The following is a 16551-nucleotide window of genomic DNA, read 5'->3' on the forward strand; positions in this document are numbered from 1 at the left end:
TGCATTCTCAGCAGCAGAAGGTATCCCCAGTCTCTCGCTCTCGATTTATCCCCCCCTCCCCCCCTCTCCCCTTCTCACTCTCCCTTTTACTTTCCTTGCACAAAGCCCTTCGTGCCCCAAGCAGCAAATCAGAGTGAGGAAGTGGCAAAGCCGAGCTTCAAATGCTGGCGATTTGCCATTTCCAAGAGAAATGGATGTTCTATCAGCACCGTACACGAGCCGATCTGGCAGCTTATTTCATGACGAGGTACGTTCAACTGGGCATGCAGTTCTTTTGTCATAGACTCGCACTCGCTCCCCTGTCAGAGTCGCTGCTATTTCACACACACACATGTGCGGCGCCGCATTTTGCGCACCCTTGTCAAGCTATTCAAGGATGTAAAGAGGAGGGGTGTGCAAAGGGATCCTCGACATCGCTATCAGTTGTCGTAAGATCTTTGCCATGGGCGAATTCAGCACCTTACCGTATGCACAAGACACAAGTCGGATGCAGACCCCCCCTCCCTCCCACGACTGGTTTTTTGTTTCTGTGTAACCAGCAGGACCCTCCATCCACGTCCCCCCCCCCCCCCCCCCCAGCACTGCCTGACATTCTGCTTCCGATGTTTTTACTGTCATCGTACTGCTTCCGAGTACTGCACGGAAACCGAGAAGTATCTCAAAGTACCGATAGCGTACCCGTACCTCATGCTCCAAACGCGGTGCCATCAACGCACCCCCCCCCCCCCCATGATCTAATGTCCTCGTTTCAACGCCAAGAGCAACAACATAGGTACTAATGTATTGTCTCTATCGCATCTAGGCCTCTACTCAAGAGGGTCTTATTGTGTTTTCGAGGACGCTTTGCTTGTGGCTGATGGAAATGCGGCATCGTATCAGAAGCAAACTTCGAAGCCTGGCCCGGAGCTTTCCCCCTCTTACCCGCTCGCATCATGCTTCGAAAACAAAAACGTCTATATATATGCATACATCTAGATGTCTGATCAGGACTTGAATACTAATGTGTCTTCCTACTCTAGGACTACGACTCTTCGCCACCAGCTTGCGCGGAGCTGGACTATCTCGATATACACTCCCAGCCAGGCGACATGAGGTGAGTCTTGCCTACCACACAACCAAAACTTTTCCATCACGCTTGTTGGTCCACCCATATTCCCCCGGCTTGAGGACTGCTGCCCATCCGGAAAATTCTGTCCTTACTTAATTTACCTGCGATGGAGCCCGCAGGCCTCTTCTCTGGCACTTGAGGTTGCACCTTGAACTTGTGCTCACACAGGTCCTTTGCCGCTGGCCGCAATATGGAGTCGTGCATTGGGCCTGTGCCACCATCCATGCTGGCAGCAGGTATAACCAGACCTTCCGGCTTGGTTGTACTACTCGACATGCTGGTCCATCAAATTGGCCTCTTCTTTTTCATTACTTGTTGTTTTGCCCTTTCTGCCCATGTGCCCTTTGTCAATAACCTTTGATCATTTCACCATATGCTCAGAGGAGAAACCCCCTTCCTCCTTCTCTTCGCCCTCTTCTATTCCAAATATTGTCGTCAAGCATTGTGTCCCTAACGGCCAACGTCTAGGTACACGCAAGAAGCCAATACGTCGGCTCTGGCAATAGAGCCTTCGCAACCCCCAGCACTTCTCAGTCTCTACCCTACGGCTCTCGCCGCAACCACACAGTACCCTCAAGACAACGGTGCCTTCTACCAGCCGGTATCTCAAGTATTCCAGGGATTAGATGTCAGGTCTCGCCTGAACTCCAAGTAAGTGATTCCAGGGACCCATAGTGCGTGACATTGGTAGCGGCAGCGTTGTTGCGTGCAAAAGGATTGCTGTCGGGGATAAATCGTATTATTATACGAAGTATACATGACCAATTTTTTAACAGTTGATGCAGTTACAACAGCACCGCGCCCTCAACTGGTATGGCGCAGGCTCATCAGCAGCACCGCAACACTGTATTGCCGCATCTGGCAGCTCAAGTAAGCACCAGAGAGCAATACTCTACCACCACTCCCTCATTTCGAAGGGCTTCGGAGCATCCTGTCAGGTCTCCGTCATTTCCGGGCGTGCATGTGCGCCGCGTGCCACTGTCGCCAGACCATAGCCCACTCAACTCCTATGTCGCTCCGGCCGGGAGGATGGAAGCTGGCCAGTTCCAAAACAGACCCTCCGCAACTGCAGTGCCTCCCCTCATGTCTGTCCAGACTTCCGGCTCTCTCCAGTATGAAACTGGGACGCCCATCAAGATTGATATCACCGGCACAGTCGACAAGGGGTTCTTCCTAGCCGAGGGCGAGTGGACTTGCTACCGCCGCAACTACATGACCTGCGCGTGCTCATACTCGCTCCAACCACACTACCCGGGCACTATCGTGCATTTTATTCCCCAAGGGTCTTCCCAACCCTATCAAGTCTACGGGCTCTACATGTCAATATCTGCCGTCGTGGCAGACAATGACCAGCAGACCATCGAGCTTGTCCAGCACACCCCCAAGAGGGACAAGGGTCCCACCTCCAAACCTGAGAAGGTTCTGCTGCTGCCCAAGAACTCGGTGCCGTCGCACCATGTTGGCATGTACAACGACAATACGAGCGCATCCGGTGCCAGGGCAGTGTACCAAGATGGCTACGGCGGCCAAGGAGGCGGCCAACCCCCGACTGAGCATACGTTTGAGCGCATCCAGTTCAAGCAGGCTACTCAGAACAATGGCAAACGGAGGGCTGCGCAGCAGTACTATCACCTCATGGTTGAGCTGTGGGCTGACCTGGGCTCGTCCAGCGCCGACAAGTTCGTCAAGATTGCGTACAGAAAGTCGGAGAAGATGATTGTCCGTGGCCGCTCCCCTGGCCATTATCAGAGCGAAAAGCGACGCAGCCACAGTGGTGGTCCAGGAGGATCCTCGGGGACTCTTGGAAGCTACGGGGCCCTGGGAATCTCGGATTTTTCTCACTCGGGTCTGCTTGGGGGGAGCAGCACGTACAACGGTTCCTACGATCCGAGAGGCTCGGTGTACGGGACACCCAGGAGCCATGACGTTCCTGCCGAAAGCAACATGGCTTCCGAGGATGATAAGTCGCTTGGCCACAACAAGGGCTACTTATACTACCCTGGATCCATGTACGACGGCTCACAGTCTCGGCCCCTCGATATGTTTGCCTCGCGCAATGATCATGAGACCCCGCCGGCGCAATCGTCAACCGACACGAAGGTGAAGAGCGAGTATGATATAACGCCTCGCGTCTTCCAGCCGCCGCTGGGAGAGAGTCGTCGTCCACCGGCACCGTTTGAAGCTAGAACTACCTCGGGAGGTTACTACCCTACCATCCTGTCCTCTCCCAGCACAAGCTTGACATTGTGATCTTGGCGATAGGCGAAGCGCCTGGACTTGCTCTGCACGGATCAGGGGCAAATATGGCCCAAGAAGTGATGGGAAACCCAAGGGAGAAAAACAGACAGAACGCATCTCCTCGGCAAAAAAAACTTACGGAAAGAAATTGCTTGCAAAAGGATGGTTTAGAAATCAGGCAATAAAAAGCGGCACTTGATTTGGGAACGATTTCGGGAACAATACGGGAGTTCATACGGAACTATACGTGACTGGACAGGCCGCAGGGCTCATGTCGATAGCTGCATGGCTGCGGCAATCCAGGACACATAAATGAATGCTACGGCCTGTGGAAAAGAAGAATTGCATGTTCATTTTCTTTTGTTGTCAACCCACCCCCCCCCCCCCCCCCCCCCCCCCCTCCCCCTTTCCATTTTTGTTCTTTTATTTCCCTTTTTTCCCTTGGAAAATAGAGTCATGCTCTCTAGCATCTCGCGGTGATCATTGGGCTGAGAAAACGGCAACGCTTGGGACAAGCAGGACTAGGAACGACAATGTTCGAGGATTCGAGGTTTCACGACGCACCCCCCAAATCTGTATTTTCATTTGTTTTTGTCTTCCCTCTTTCTTTTGCTATCATCTACTACTATGGTTGTTTTCCCATGTAATTCTTGGCTGCTTTGATTAATCTGCTTATACCTGCTTTTGGCCCTCCTTTCGTTTGTCTTCGTTTTCTGTGAACGGCCGTTGCTTGTCTTCTTATTTCGAGAGGACCCAAAGAGTACCAGAGCTACAAGACTGTCGGCTAAGGCACTCTTCGTTTTCTCCTGCTTTGTCTTCTCTACTTGACTATACTTCTCGTTTGGACTCGTCTGCTTTACTGTCTCCCTTGAACGTCGAATGTTGCTGCTTGCTCGGCGTTATACCGTCCTACACATACTGCTGCTTCCTGCACTAGGGAGAGTTCCGCCGACATTGCGGCTTGCTGTGAGATCCTGCAGACTTTGGTTACACCGGGTACCAGGGTCTGATGGAAATCAGAGGAGGGGGCCATGCATACTGGCAGAAGCAGGGCTTCGCATTGGCCAAGGAACGCTCCATATCTGTGTGCCACACACGGCCGAACTGCGCTTCCCTTACGCTCTCGCATGGGATTTTATTTCCAGACAGGTTAATGATATTTTCTTGGACATGCAATATGAATTCGATCATGATCCCGATGTGTCTTTTGGATGACGGCTGCTCAGGAGGCTTGGGAGGAGGAATCATTGTGCCACCCCATCTTGAAACGATCTTGCTACAGCCGGGTCTCTCACTCTCACTGAAATGGAGGTTCCATCTATCGGTGAGATTCTGGTGCCTTTCCTTTTCATACACAGGAGAATGACAGTGCTCGCAGCAGTTACAACGAGCTCGACTATGGGGCCACGAGAGAAGCACAGGAAAAGGGGTGGGCCATGTATAATGACATACATCATGCTAACGCAGCATAAACATGCAGACGCAGTCCACAACTGGCCAAGCGCGAGGCTTCCTCGTGGCTGTTCCGTGATTCTCGCCAAAGCTACACGCTATTGATGCAGAGATGCAAGCATGGCGTCTGCCGCGGTCCCATCAGCCGAAGCCGCAAGCGAGCGACAAATGCCCTTGACCGGTCAGACAGGACCGGTCAGACAGCAAGAAAGAGCCGCGGGGCGGGGGCTTGACCCCCTTCTTTTGACTTGCGGCGCATGCATGGTGACGATGCCGACGCAGAAGCGACATGTTGTCGGCCGCCCATGATGTGTACTTTTCTGAAACAACGAGACGAGACGTCTTTTACACGCTTAGTCGCTTTTGATATATTCTTCTGCAGGCGGGAATAAAAGACACTGGGGGGGTTCTCCCCGAGCCGTGGCATTCTTTACACACATTGTCAGGTTGATATTCGATGCTACGGTACCCATGGCCGAGACCTGGCGATGCGCTATTCGTTCCGGGTCAACGAAATCTGAGAACGATTTGTCCACAAAGACTCACGGCGAGAGCGAGGCTGCGGGAGGGTCCCTTTGCAAACGTATCTGCATCCTACTGGCGAGGAAGAATGGCGTCAACAAGATTACCACTGGACAAGGAAGATGCCACCTACTCTGCTGCAGTTTGCTTCTTTGCTTGCTGCCAGCACTATAAACGTGGCGTCCGTGGCTCCAGGCGCCTTGCGTGTTTCTCCCCCCCTTCTCTCCTATTCCCTCGGAGACTTTACTACCAGACAGATTGGTAACTCGGAAACATACTGTATCTGATAGGATGCAGGGATCGCAAGATGCGTAGGATTGGGCCAGATCACGGCGTGTCTTTGGCAGGCTCTGATACTACTTGGGACGATGAGTACCATCTTCCTGCGAAGCCACGCGGTGGATAGAATATGCAGCTGAAGGAGGGAGAGAGAGCCTGTGCAGCGAGGCGAGCATTAGACACCCATCTCGCTTGCAATACCGTACCCGGTCAGAGAAGTTGTCGCCTCAACGGAGACACTCAGTGGTGCTGCGTCCTCCCTCCATATCGAATATCTCTCTTGATCTATCTGCCTGTCTGTTTTGTTTGTTTTTAAGCGCTGGACAACTCACTCGCCTTGCCTCATGTAGTTAGTTGTACGCGCGCAGTCGAGGAGAGGGCCCTTGCAATCAATCGAGCCATCTCCGGCGCTCCCTCTCGTTCTCTTCTCTTCTTTTCTCCTTTCTTTGCGCCTCAAAACTCATGCGTGAGTTGTTTGCTGCGGCGCGTATACACCGGTCAGCGGCCCATGATACTTTGGCGAGACACTGCTTAAACGCCCGAAGCTACTACAGGTACGAGGTGGAATTTGGCCATGATCTCGCCGTCCGCAACATGATCATTATCCGCTTCTGACGCAAAGGCGCTTTTCAAGACTGCAAGTTGGCCATTGCGCATATCGGATGATTGAGCGTTTTTGATTCCCCTCTGACGCAGGAGAAGACGTCATGTTAGGAACGGTCCCATCGGCCATGCAGTCCAAGTTTCCAGCGATTACGGCGAAAGAGATCCCTCGACGGCTCCTTTCTTTCTGTTTCACGGACGAGACGCACAGGAAAAGGAGGTTGAGCTGCGATCACAAGCTTGGTGGAAGCAGAGTTGCCGCCAAGCGCGCGGTGTGAGGCCGCAGCAACAGGCCGTGGACTCGGACAAAACATGAGTGACACGACCTTGAGCTGATGCTGCACAACATGATCTCGCCCCCCCCCCCCCCTGGATGCATATTCCGGTCAGTCTCCTTGTGAGATTTGGGAAGAATCCCGTCAAAGGACTAGGACAGGACTCTGGCGATAAGGGGGAATGGAGCGCATACGATGCCACGCGATGGGGCTGCTGAGAGAAAAGAGAGAACAAAAATGAGGGTGTTTTTTTTTTTCTTCACTCGCGATTGAGGAGTGCCTTTCAGTTCACGCTGTGCTTCAGCTCGGCGGTTGTGCGCTGCAATGTTGTGGTCGTGGCAATAAGACGGTCACATCGACCTCATTCAAAGAATCATCCCCTTCCCACCTCCCAAGAGTACCGATACGGCAGGTTGCAGCTTTCCGGCGCGATCGGTGTTACCAGAAGAGGTTCGACCGATGCTGGAGTCCATATACTTGGCCTCAAGGAGAAAGAAACTCTCCGGTCAATGTGGTTCGTGTCTATGTGAATACAAAAGGGGGCGTGCAATGCACTGATGATGGGCTTTTCGAGGGCTTCCTGGCCGTGAAGTAGGCCGTGAAGTGCAAGGTACCATAGGCCTCAGCGTCTTGAATATCTATGTAGCTTTTGTACCCTCCGTGTTGCTGCGTGTATATGCCAAACCCCCCCCCCCCCCCCCCCCCCCCCCCTTTCAGCCCATTTCCTCCCTGCCTACGGGGAGCTTCAGGCCGAGCTCGATTTGGTGAGAACCCCCACGCCGGTGGCGTCACCTTGGAGCTGTTGATACATGAAGGCGTATGTTTAGGACACACCCCCTCCCCGGCTGGGAGAAAACAAATGAGGAGATAGGAACAAGTGTACATGAGGCAGAAAGAGGCTGATCTAGAATCCTGCAAGAAGTGGCCCGCTCAGCAACAACCATGATGACAGCCACGCAGCAGCAGCAGCAGCATGGTTGCCAAAAGCCCCCATTACGAGAAATGTATATACATGAAATTCACACACTCACGTACATTTACATACAGATATATACACTTACATACATACATACATACATATCCATCCATGCTTGCATGCTCAACCTGGCTGACTCCATTCGCGCATCATGTCCACTTTGCGCACGGAGTGACATTTCAGGGGTCCACGGCCAAACCGGGGTCCCGCGGAAGACCAATCCGGGGGAGTTGAGGCCGGGATCCGAGATGAAAAATAGGAGAGAGAGAGAGAGACGAGAGCGTGAATGTGGGCGTGGAGCGATTGCAACGTCAGCAGTGAGGACAAGCAAGTACAGGAATGAGGGATTGAAACATGGAATAGGTAGTAGTTGTAGTGATGTATTCGTCCGTACAGAATACAATCAATGTATAGCGGCGGCTAGGTCGTTGAATGGCGGCTGAAGAAGGGTCATTTTCGGGCTCGATTCTATGTCATGAGGACCGTGCCCTGCACACCCGACCCCCCGAGCGCCTCAAGGTCCAGAATTACGCCGTGTTCACGGTGTCGAACGATGTAATAGATACTCGGTAGGGGGTAAGCAAGGCCACCTAAAAATCAATCAGACGTCCGTCTGTTCCCATGTTTCATGGGCCCTGAGAGCCGCCCACAGCCCAGCCCCTTTAAGTGCCGGTAAAGATCTTTGTCTGCGCTGACGCCAACAACTCAAGGAATCCCTCATCTCATCTCATGTTCCTGTTTTCTTTTATCCTAAGCCGCTAAACAAGGTTTTGTGATTCTTGATTGATCAGCCCTACGAGTACAGTAAGCTCTCTGCTGTTGTTACGTCTGCCCGCGAATTCAAGTTTCACAGCAGTTGATCTACGGAGATTTCAGAGCTGATGGGGGGAGGGCATCTATGGTGTGGTAAGGATCACAGGCAAGCAAAAACTGATGGACAGAAACACAAGAGCAGCCGAACAACAGGGAACGAGCTGTCATATCAGTAAAACATACTGCGCTTTGCCTTTGCGGCGGTGCGTTGACTCCTCATTAGTAGTTATGTCCACCATCGCCTATGCGTCCTGCAAGAAAACTCGCTTCACTCCCCTCCCTCTTCTCCTACATTACACGCTTTTCTGTTCCCAGTACATGGAATCTCCTCTTCGGTACTCGGTCCGCTTGACGTTTCTCATCCGAAAAAAGATACACACACCTGTAGTATCATATAGCATGACTCGCTTGGTGCAACCCTACCGTTGGGTAACCCGAATCCACGTGTTGCGACCCTGCATGCACAACCGTGCATGTTCCGCTGGGTGAAGGATGGGCGTGAAGGCAGAGGAGACAAGGTCGGAAAGGGGTCTCTGTCTCTCAGCAAGTATCATTCTTGTAGCTGCCCGGTGATGGTGTGGTAGCTGTACAGAGACCGGTCTTGACAAGGGGGGCTGTTTTCGCTTGATGGCTGTGCTGGGGTTTTTTGTGGTTCCTTTTGTTTTTTTCTCCTCCTCTGCTTTCAAAGCGAATCTTGTACGCCGTGAGAGGTGTGGTTGCTCCTAAGAGATGGCGCCATTCGAAATGTCTGGCTCGTCCATCCACATACTACTACTACAAACAAGCAAAAGGAAGGAAGAGGACGATAACGGAGAGGAAGCCGAGGAGAAACAACGCACGCGTCGAGACATGACCGGCATACGATTCCGGCCCAACGCGAAGGTGACACCAAATCTAAGTGATACCGCCCATGGGCCCCGACAGAGAACAACACGGCTTCCGAAAGAAAGAAAAAAAAAACCTGTGTCCCAGCTAATAAGCTCTCGTATCTGGGGTGGCACAAACTGCAAGCCTACACCGGTGATCGACGGTGCATCTTTGAATGCAGGCAGGCAAGAAGAAGGGAGGTTTTTTTTCTTTTCTTGCAAGTTGCCTTCTCTGCTGTGTTGTCACACAGGCTAGGGATCAAAGGTGGCCACCCCCGGGGAGAGGAAGAGAGAGGGAAAGGATTTCGGTTTCGCAAAAAAGTGTCCGAAAAGGACGCGACTGGGAAAGTTTGCGGACTGTTCGGTGAGGCAGGTCAGGTATTTTGCCCGTTGGAAACATAAATAGAAGAGAAAATGAGGCCGCGTCTAGAGGCCAGTGGAGATGGATGCGAGATAGCCCAGGTTTAGATGATTCGGGAGCATTCTCTGCAGCCTGCTGCTGCTGCTGCCCAGCCATGAAGCCATGAAGGCGTGCTCAGCTGGCTTGGTGTCCTCCTTGCGTCATTTTCAATTTGCCTTTTCAGTTCGTATCTGACCGAAGGGGCCGGTGGGCAGTAAAAGGATGTAGGAATGATGGAGGGGGGTGTTGAATGAGGCGGAACAACGACAACCGGCGACAGAGGTGGAAAGGGAGAGATGGACGCAAGATGTCAATGAGCCAAGAAGTGGTGAGGATCGAAGGCTCCGTCCCGTAATCGGTCGAGACCCCGTCTCAGGCTCAAGCCCTCCATATGGCATCAGACATGGTAGCCACCAAGGCCATTTCGCGAACATCGTGAACACGTATGACATCCGCTCCCCCCTGAACCGCCGCCGCCACCGTTGCCGCCGTGCCCCAAGCCCTCTGCGAGGCCTCTTCCACGCCCGTAATCTTGCCAATGAAGCTCTTGCGACTCGTCCCAACGAGCCACGGCAGGCCCTGCAAGCCAGGCCAAGCCCGGAGCTCCTCCAGTCGCCGCAGCAGCTCCAAGTTTTGAGCGCCCGTCTTGGCGAATCCGATGCCTGGATCGAGGATGATGCGCCATCTTCGGATGCCTGCTGCTTCAGCTGCGGCCACCCGCGCGAGAAGCTCGGCGGCAACGGTCGGCACCAGGCCGTCTGGATACGAGGTGAGCTTCGTCATGGTCTGCGGGTTGCCGCGCATGTGCATCAGGCAAATCGTCTTGCCCAGCCTTCCGACGGTCGGTAGCATGTCGGCGTCTAGCAGTCCGGCGGAGACGTCGTTGACAATGTCGGCTCCCACGGCAATGGCCTGTTCGGCGACTGAGGCGCGATAGGTGTCGACGCTGATGGCAACATGGCGAGTTTCTGGCAGAGACCGTATGAGCTCGATGGCGGGCACCACTCGAGCAACTTCTTCTTCTGCCGAGACCTCGGGGCGGCCAGGGGCCGTCGACTGTCCGCCCACATCGATGATGGAGGCTCCGTTGCGGACCAGGTCTTTGACGGTGTTTGACAGGCTTTCCATGCTGTGACGTCCACCGTCGGAGAATGAATCAGGCGTCATGTTTAGAATTCCCATGACATTGGTCTTTCTGTTGTGTACGAGAGGCGTAAGTGGTGGTAGTGTGGATGATATCGGAGTAATGGATGCTAGAGGTTCGCCAGGAGTAAGGTCATTGAGATAGTCTTGAACGAGCTTCCACGGTTGCGATGCATAAAGAGGTTTTGACGGGATCAATCTAACATATTAAAAGTCAGTGATTTGCAATAGATCTTCAGGAAAATCTTGAGCCTCACTCTGCTAGGGGCCTCAGAACAAACTCGCGCTCGGGTATGCCGATGTGAGGCACGTTGAGTCTCTCGTTCTCAACCTTTTCATCCCCATAGATCAAGATATCCAGGTCAATGTTCCGCGGGCCTTTGTCAATGAGTTTCTTTCGGCCCATATCCCGCTCAATGGCTTGTAGCTCATCCAGCAGCTTTAGGGGTTCCAGTTCAGTCTCAACCTATGTATGTATGAGCCACATCACACGTTGTAAGCAAGTCGTCGTTTAGTGGCATGAGAAGTCACAGATTGCCCACCTCGCAAGCACCATTGAGGAAGCGGTCCTGGTCCGTCACATACATGGGCTCGGTTTCCCAGAGACTGCTTGTCCGCTTAACGCGGATGCCCCGCCTGTTCATCTCATTGCACGCCTTTTCGATCTCGGATATGCGGTCTCCGAGGTTGCTCCCGAGAGCGATGTAGGCGGTCTTCGTTTGGCTTGCGGCCGGGCGGCAACCACATCCTGAGTGAGACCGAGAAGGTGTGGTTCCGCATGCGTGTAACGATGAGCTCTCGTGCGAGGCCCGAGATCGCGGTCGATGCAGGATGGTGGTGAAGAGGGACTGAGTGGACGGGAAGCATCGTGACGATGAGTGGAAGTTGCGCGCCCCAGAGCTGCGCAGGCCCTGTTTTATGTGGCCATGATGCAAAGAGAACCTCATCTCTTCAATATGCAGCCGATCAGATCATACAAGAGGCTCAATGGAAGTTGTTGGGGGGAATCTTCCGAAGCTGAAGCTTACGATATCGATCCTCTTGAGGTCGAGGTTTTTCCGATTATCAGATCAATCTACGACTACCCTGCAAAGTGGGTCACACTATCTTCATGCATCCTACTAGTACTGTATTTCTGCGCTTCTAGAAAGAGGCACAGAAAGACGCCAGGCAAGCATCTGGATGAAGGGTTGCCTCGGCTGGCCATTTAGTAGATGCCGACTATCGAATCAACCATCTCCGCAAATCTGGGGGTAAATTGCAGATGAAATTTCTCCGGTCTCCCGCAGTCAATTCGGCTTTCACGGCGGCTGCTTGTTGCTGATCACATCATGCTGAGCCGCGACATGAGGCTTGTCAGCACTGAGACGTGCGTAAGTATGTGATGTGAAGCTGCGGTCATAATAATAGTCGATATTTCACATGTGCTCACTCGCAATGACACCACCCATCTTACCAAATCTTGGGCCTCGACGAGAACGAATCAACACATGTATGATGACCTGCCAGCAGCATCTTCACCTCATCCTCATTCTCATCCTCGAGACTCTCCAGATTCACGCTGACTAAGCCCGACACCTCGGCATCTTTCCCCAGAACTCCACAGCCGACCATCGCGGCGCTAAGCCCTCTCCGGCCGTAGCGGCTCACGCAAGCCTCGGCTCGTCAGGGTCAACTGACGGCCATGTTTGGAAAATGCATCTGCCTCCGACGCTCCCCTCTCGGCTCATCAGATGCTAAATTCTCATTATTAACCTGCGTCGTCTGCTGCCCTTTCCTCCTCTCTCCTCCCTTTTCTCCATACCACTCCTCTCCTCTTCTTCTTCTTCTTCTCCTCCTTGTCCTATCGCTGCAGCCCGTCTCCTCCTTTGATACCCGAATCCTGTTGCTGCAGAATCACCACCGTCACAATGGCTTCCCCTCGTAAGTTTTCCCTGTCCGTGATTGTCGCGTCCAAAAATCTTGTGTTACGCGACCTCCGAAGCCTGGATCAAACTCGGAGAGATGGCTAACAATGCACAACAGAGCAGATCCGAACGCCCATCACCGATCTTTTCAAGATCAACCACCCCATCCTGCTGGCCGGCATGAACGTCGCCGCCGGCCCCAAGCTGGCCGCGGCCGTCACCAACGCCGGCGGCATGGGCGTCATTGGCGGTGTCGGCTACACCCCCGAGATGCTCAAGGAGCAGATTGCCGAGCTCAAGAGCTACCTCAACGACAAGAACGCCCCCTTTGGCGTCGACCTGCTTATCCCCCAGGTCGGTGGCAGCGCCCGTAAGACCAAGTAAGCCGAGCCCCTCCGCAGAAAGAAGAAGAGTAGTAAATCACATGCTCCTCGCGATGACACACACGCTACCCGAGGCGAACCCGAGAATAATCACAGGCAATATTGAACAAGAAAAGCTGACGTTTTGGGCCTTTTTTCCTTTCCCAGCTACGACTACACCAAGGGCAAGCTCAACGAGCTCACCGACATCATCATCGAGTCCGGCGCCAAGCTGTTCGTCTCCGCCGTCGGCGTGCCGCCCAAGGCCATTGTCGAGAAGCTGCACAAGGCCGGCATCCTGTACATGAACATGATTGGCCACGTCAAGCACGTCCAGAAGTGCATCGACGTCGGCGTCGACATCATCTGCGCCCAGGGCGGCGAGGGCGGCGGCCACACGGGCGACATCCCCACGACGGTCCTCATCCCCGCCGTCGTCGAGATCTGCAGCAAGCACAAGTCGCCCCTGACCGGCGGGCCCGTCCAGGTCATTGCCGCCGGCGGCATCCACAACGGCCAGCTGCTGGCTGCCGCGCTCATGATGGGCGCCAGCGCCGTCTGGGTCGGCACCCGCTTCATCCTGACGGACGAGGCCGGCGCCCCCAAGTCGCACAAGGAGGCCGTCCGCACCGCCGGCCACGATGACAACATCCGCACCATCATCTTCACCGGCCGCCCCATGCGCGTCCGCAACAACGCCTACATCAACGACTGGGAGACCAACCGCCAGCAGGAGATGAAGGAGCTCGCCGCAAAGGGCGTCATCCCCTACGAGGCCGACCTGGACAAGGTCCTCAACGGCGGCGAGAAGCCCAAGATTGAGGGCATCCAGACGAGCGCCAACGACGACGATGACGATGATCCCCTCGAGCAGTTCCGCCCCTTCTTGATGGGCAAGGCCGCTGCCGTCGTCAACGAGCAGAAGCCCGCCAAGGCGGTGGTGGACGAGTTTGTCTCTGATGCCGTTGCCTGGTTGAGGAAGGGCAACAGCATGCTTGTTGGTCCTTCGTCTAAGCTGTAAGAATTTAGTATTATGAGTGCGTCTTTTTCTATTGTTTGGCTTCTTTTTTGGATCATTGAAGCCCGGTTGTTTTGTGTAAGATTTCCATGTCCGTCATGTCATGTAGACTATAGCATATAAATGTTGATATACATGCAACCTATTGAGTACCACGCATCGATCAAGCAGAGTGTCGTGCCTAACGGTGTTACTTGCAATAACCAGGAAAAGGGTTGAAGAATATATCTCATTTATTGCCAACAGAAAAGAATAAGAACGAGGAAAAGGGCAGAGGCAAGTCTCCCGTCTATCCATGCCAGTCACTTTTCACATTACAATTTGCGCCATTCTCATATAAGAATTCCCCTTCCAATCATCTCAGAGTACTCCGTTACCACCCGTGTGAATCCCTCCCAGAAGCATTCCGCCTCCCGTCACCTCTTCCGTCATGCCACTGACCGACAGTGTTACCTTTTGCCATCCAAAACCGCAAGCTGTCGACCCAATGTCCCAAAAGCCGCTACCCGCCAAGACAACACCTGCTGAGCAGTTCTTCTAGTTGTCGAGATACGCCCGGATGGCGCTCTGCAGCTTGCTAGCACCCTCACCAATCACATTGGTCAGGTTTTCCAAATCATCAGCAGCCGTGATTCCAAACTTGCGGACAAAGTCCTTGGCAGCCGACTCGAGGTCGCCATAGTCCTCGACCTCCTCTTCCTCCTCCCGTCCAAAGTAGGCGTTTGAGGAAATGGCCGTGGCTCCCTCGAAGCCCTGGAGTCGCGTCTTGGCTTCGGCCTGAGCATTGGGGTCGTAGGCGCCCTTGCCAAAGTACTCGTCGGAGGAGATGGCCTTTTGAGAGCCAAACTTGCTGCGGGCAAACGATTCAGAGTCGTCTACAGACAATTGTTAGCTTCATGAAACCAAAATCCTGTCAAGGCGCGTCAAAGCACTACTCACCAGCGGCAGTCGCTTTCACGGGTCCCACGGAGCCAAAGCCACCGGCATTCTTCTTGGCCGAAGCAGCAGAAGAAGCAGCGGCCTTGGCACCACCAATCTGGCCGAACCCCAGCCGTCCAATGCCCATTCCCAGCCGCTCCATCTCGGCATTCGACTTTTGCCGTGTGTGAGAGCTGGGTGCCGGGCTGATGGGGGTTGGGGAAATGATGGCGGCGGCAGACGAACTGGCGCTGGCCTTTGCCGCCGGCTCTTCCTCAGCTTCGGGATCATAACCGAGCTTGGCGATCCGCTCAGCCTCCTCCTTGGCCTTCTTCTCTGCCTCGTCAAAGTCGATGAAGTCGCCGGTGACCTTCTTGACGCCCAGCTTCTGCACCTTCTTCGCACCGAGAATGTTGGTCTTCTTGGCACCGCCCGTCGTAGTCGTTTTGCGCAGGGCAGCAGATGTGGTAATTCTGCTGGCCGCAGGCTTCGTCTCGGTGGAGTCGGTCTTGGATAGAGGTGACGCCGCACGGGGCACGTCCTTGTTGCCGGCGTTGAGGAACGGAGAGGGTGTGCGGCCGACGACGGGGGGTGTCGCATTCCGTGATACGGGAGGCGTCGGCTTCTTGATTGTGGGCTTGTCCCAGGATGAGAAGAAATCGTCGTCTGGCTCTCCGGCGGGAGTGAAGCTACCATCTCCCTCGACAGCTTCAATCACGACTTCATCGGGGTATCTAGCATCCGAGGTTAGAGAGGTTGCCATCGGAATGGTTCGGGATCTGCATACTCGAGGGCATCGCGGGCGGCGCGTCGCTTCAGCTCCTCCTTGTACTTGGTGGCTGCGTTGGACTGGTATTTGGTCTTGGGATCCTTGCTGTTCAGGGCCGCGGTGCCTCCGTTCTGCTGGAAGAACTTGGTTGCGGATTCGTTACCGCCCACCTTCATTACTCGGAGTTGATCCCATTGCCACTCTAGATATGGATGTGTTAGACCTGGATCGAGATTCTAGCGCAGAGTGTCATCTTGCTGGGCACATACGATCGAGGTTCGTCGACCGCACAAAGGAAATGTGAACACCGAGGTTACGGTGGTTGGAGGAGCAGTCGAGGCACAGGTAGATGCCAAAGGGAACGGACGTCCAGGTCGGGTTCTTCTGTCCGCAGTCGAAGCAGATCTAGAAAGCCAATGGGCGCGCGTCAGTTTCAGGGATCCAGAGGAGATCATCGCGATCGTGGTTGCGCACCTTGTTCGCTGGCTTCGTCTTCAGCTTCTCAAAGATCTTGAGCGACTGCTGCTTGGACGCGAGGGCGCTCATCGTGGCGGGCGGTGCTGGCGGCTTGACGCGATTCCAACGACACCTTCCGACTTCCCTGGGGATCGCTGTCTCGTGTCTGCCCGGTTATGCAGTGACCGTGTCAAGCGAGGAATGAGAGATCGCGGCACAATCCGAGGTAATGTTGGGATAATTATTAAGGAGACGCTCCTCCAGGCATTGGCGATGCGGTAAAGTGGCATAACGGATCCGCTAGGCCTGTTGTGGCCTGGCGCCGCTCCCCACCTCGAATTCTGCCGCGGGCGGTGTCGCGCAAGAATGCCGAAATATTGCTGGCACGGGAAGCTTCGGTCTGCCTTGTTGAAGATTAACTATTTGTTCGAGGGGTTGAGGAACTG

General features: G+C 54.1%; 4 protein-coding genes across 4 annotated transcripts; 2 read left to right on the forward strand and 2 right to left on the reverse strand.

Annotated features, from left to right (window-relative positions):
• Positions 1-1945: 1945 nt before the first annotated feature.
• TRIREDRAFT_28781 (NDT80/PhoG like DNA-binding domain-containing protein) lies at positions 1946-3343 on the forward strand (the record flags this gene model as incomplete). Its single annotated transcript, XM_006961934.1, has 1 exon — positions 1946-3343. A coding segment is annotated over one exon (1398 nt), but the record flags the coding sequence as incomplete, so codon positions are not given.
• Positions 3344-9910: 6567 nt separating this feature from the next.
• On the reverse strand, positions 9911-11622 carry TRIREDRAFT_56002 (uncharacterized protein; the record flags this gene model as incomplete). Its single annotated transcript, XM_006962267.1, has 3 exons — positions 9911-10874; positions 10933-11141; positions 11218-11622. 3 exons carry the CDS (start codon positions 11620-11622, stop codon positions 9911-9913), a joined length of 1578 nt encoding a protein of 525 aa, XP_006962329.1.
• A 908-nt stretch (positions 11623-12530) lies between these two features.
• Positions 12531-14127, forward strand: TRIREDRAFT_120110 (uncharacterized protein). The gene is made up of 3 exons (XM_006962062.1): positions 12531-12598; positions 12701-12962; positions 13113-14127. Exons 1-3 carry the CDS (start codon positions 12586-12588, stop codon positions 13963-13965), a joined length of 1128 nt encoding a protein of 375 aa, XP_006962124.1. The 5' UTR covers positions 12531-12585; the 3' UTR covers positions 13966-14127.
• Positions 14128-14245: 118 nt separating this feature from the next.
• TRIREDRAFT_44849 (uncharacterized protein) lies at positions 14246-16314 on the reverse strand. The gene is made up of 5 exons (XM_006961969.1): positions 16124-16314; positions 15919-16054; positions 15668-15851; positions 14902-15614; positions 14246-14837 (listed from the first exon to the last, which is right to left on the reverse strand). The coding sequence occupies exons 1-5, from the start codon at positions 16193-16195 to the stop codon at positions 14500-14502; spliced, it is 1443 nt and encodes a 480-aa protein (XP_006962031.1). The 5' UTR covers positions 16196-16314; the 3' UTR covers positions 14246-14499.
• Positions 16315-16551: the final 237 nt, after the last annotated feature.

Source organism: Trichoderma reesei, assembly GCF_000167675.1.
Source record: "Trichoderma reesei QM6a unplaced genomic scaffold TRIREscaffold_2, whole genome shotgun sequence".
NCBI classification, from domain to species: domain Eukaryota; kingdom Fungi; phylum Ascomycota; class Sordariomycetes; order Hypocreales; family Hypocreaceae; genus Trichoderma; species Trichoderma reesei.

Bases quoted from the DNA above. Each gene is read 5' to 3' on its own strand.
- TRIREDRAFT_120110 (XM_006962062.1), top strand. The intron at 12,963-13,112 runs GTAAGCCGAGCC...TTCCTTTCCCAG, and splicing joins GGCAGCGCCCGTAAGACCAA to CTACGACTACACCAAGGGCA.
- TRIREDRAFT_44849 (XM_006961969.1), bottom strand. From the start codon at position 16,195: ATGAGCGCCCTCGCGTCCAAGCAGCAGTCGCTCAAGATCTTTGAGAAG. The intron at 15,852-15,918 runs GTATGTGCCCAG...ATCCATATCTAG, and splicing joins GCGGTCGACGAACCTCGATC to AGTGGCAATGGGATCAACTC. The intron at 14,838-14,901 runs GTGAGTAGTGCT...AATTGTCTGTAG, and splicing joins CGTGAAAGCGACTGCCGCTG to ACGACTCTGAATCGTTTGCC.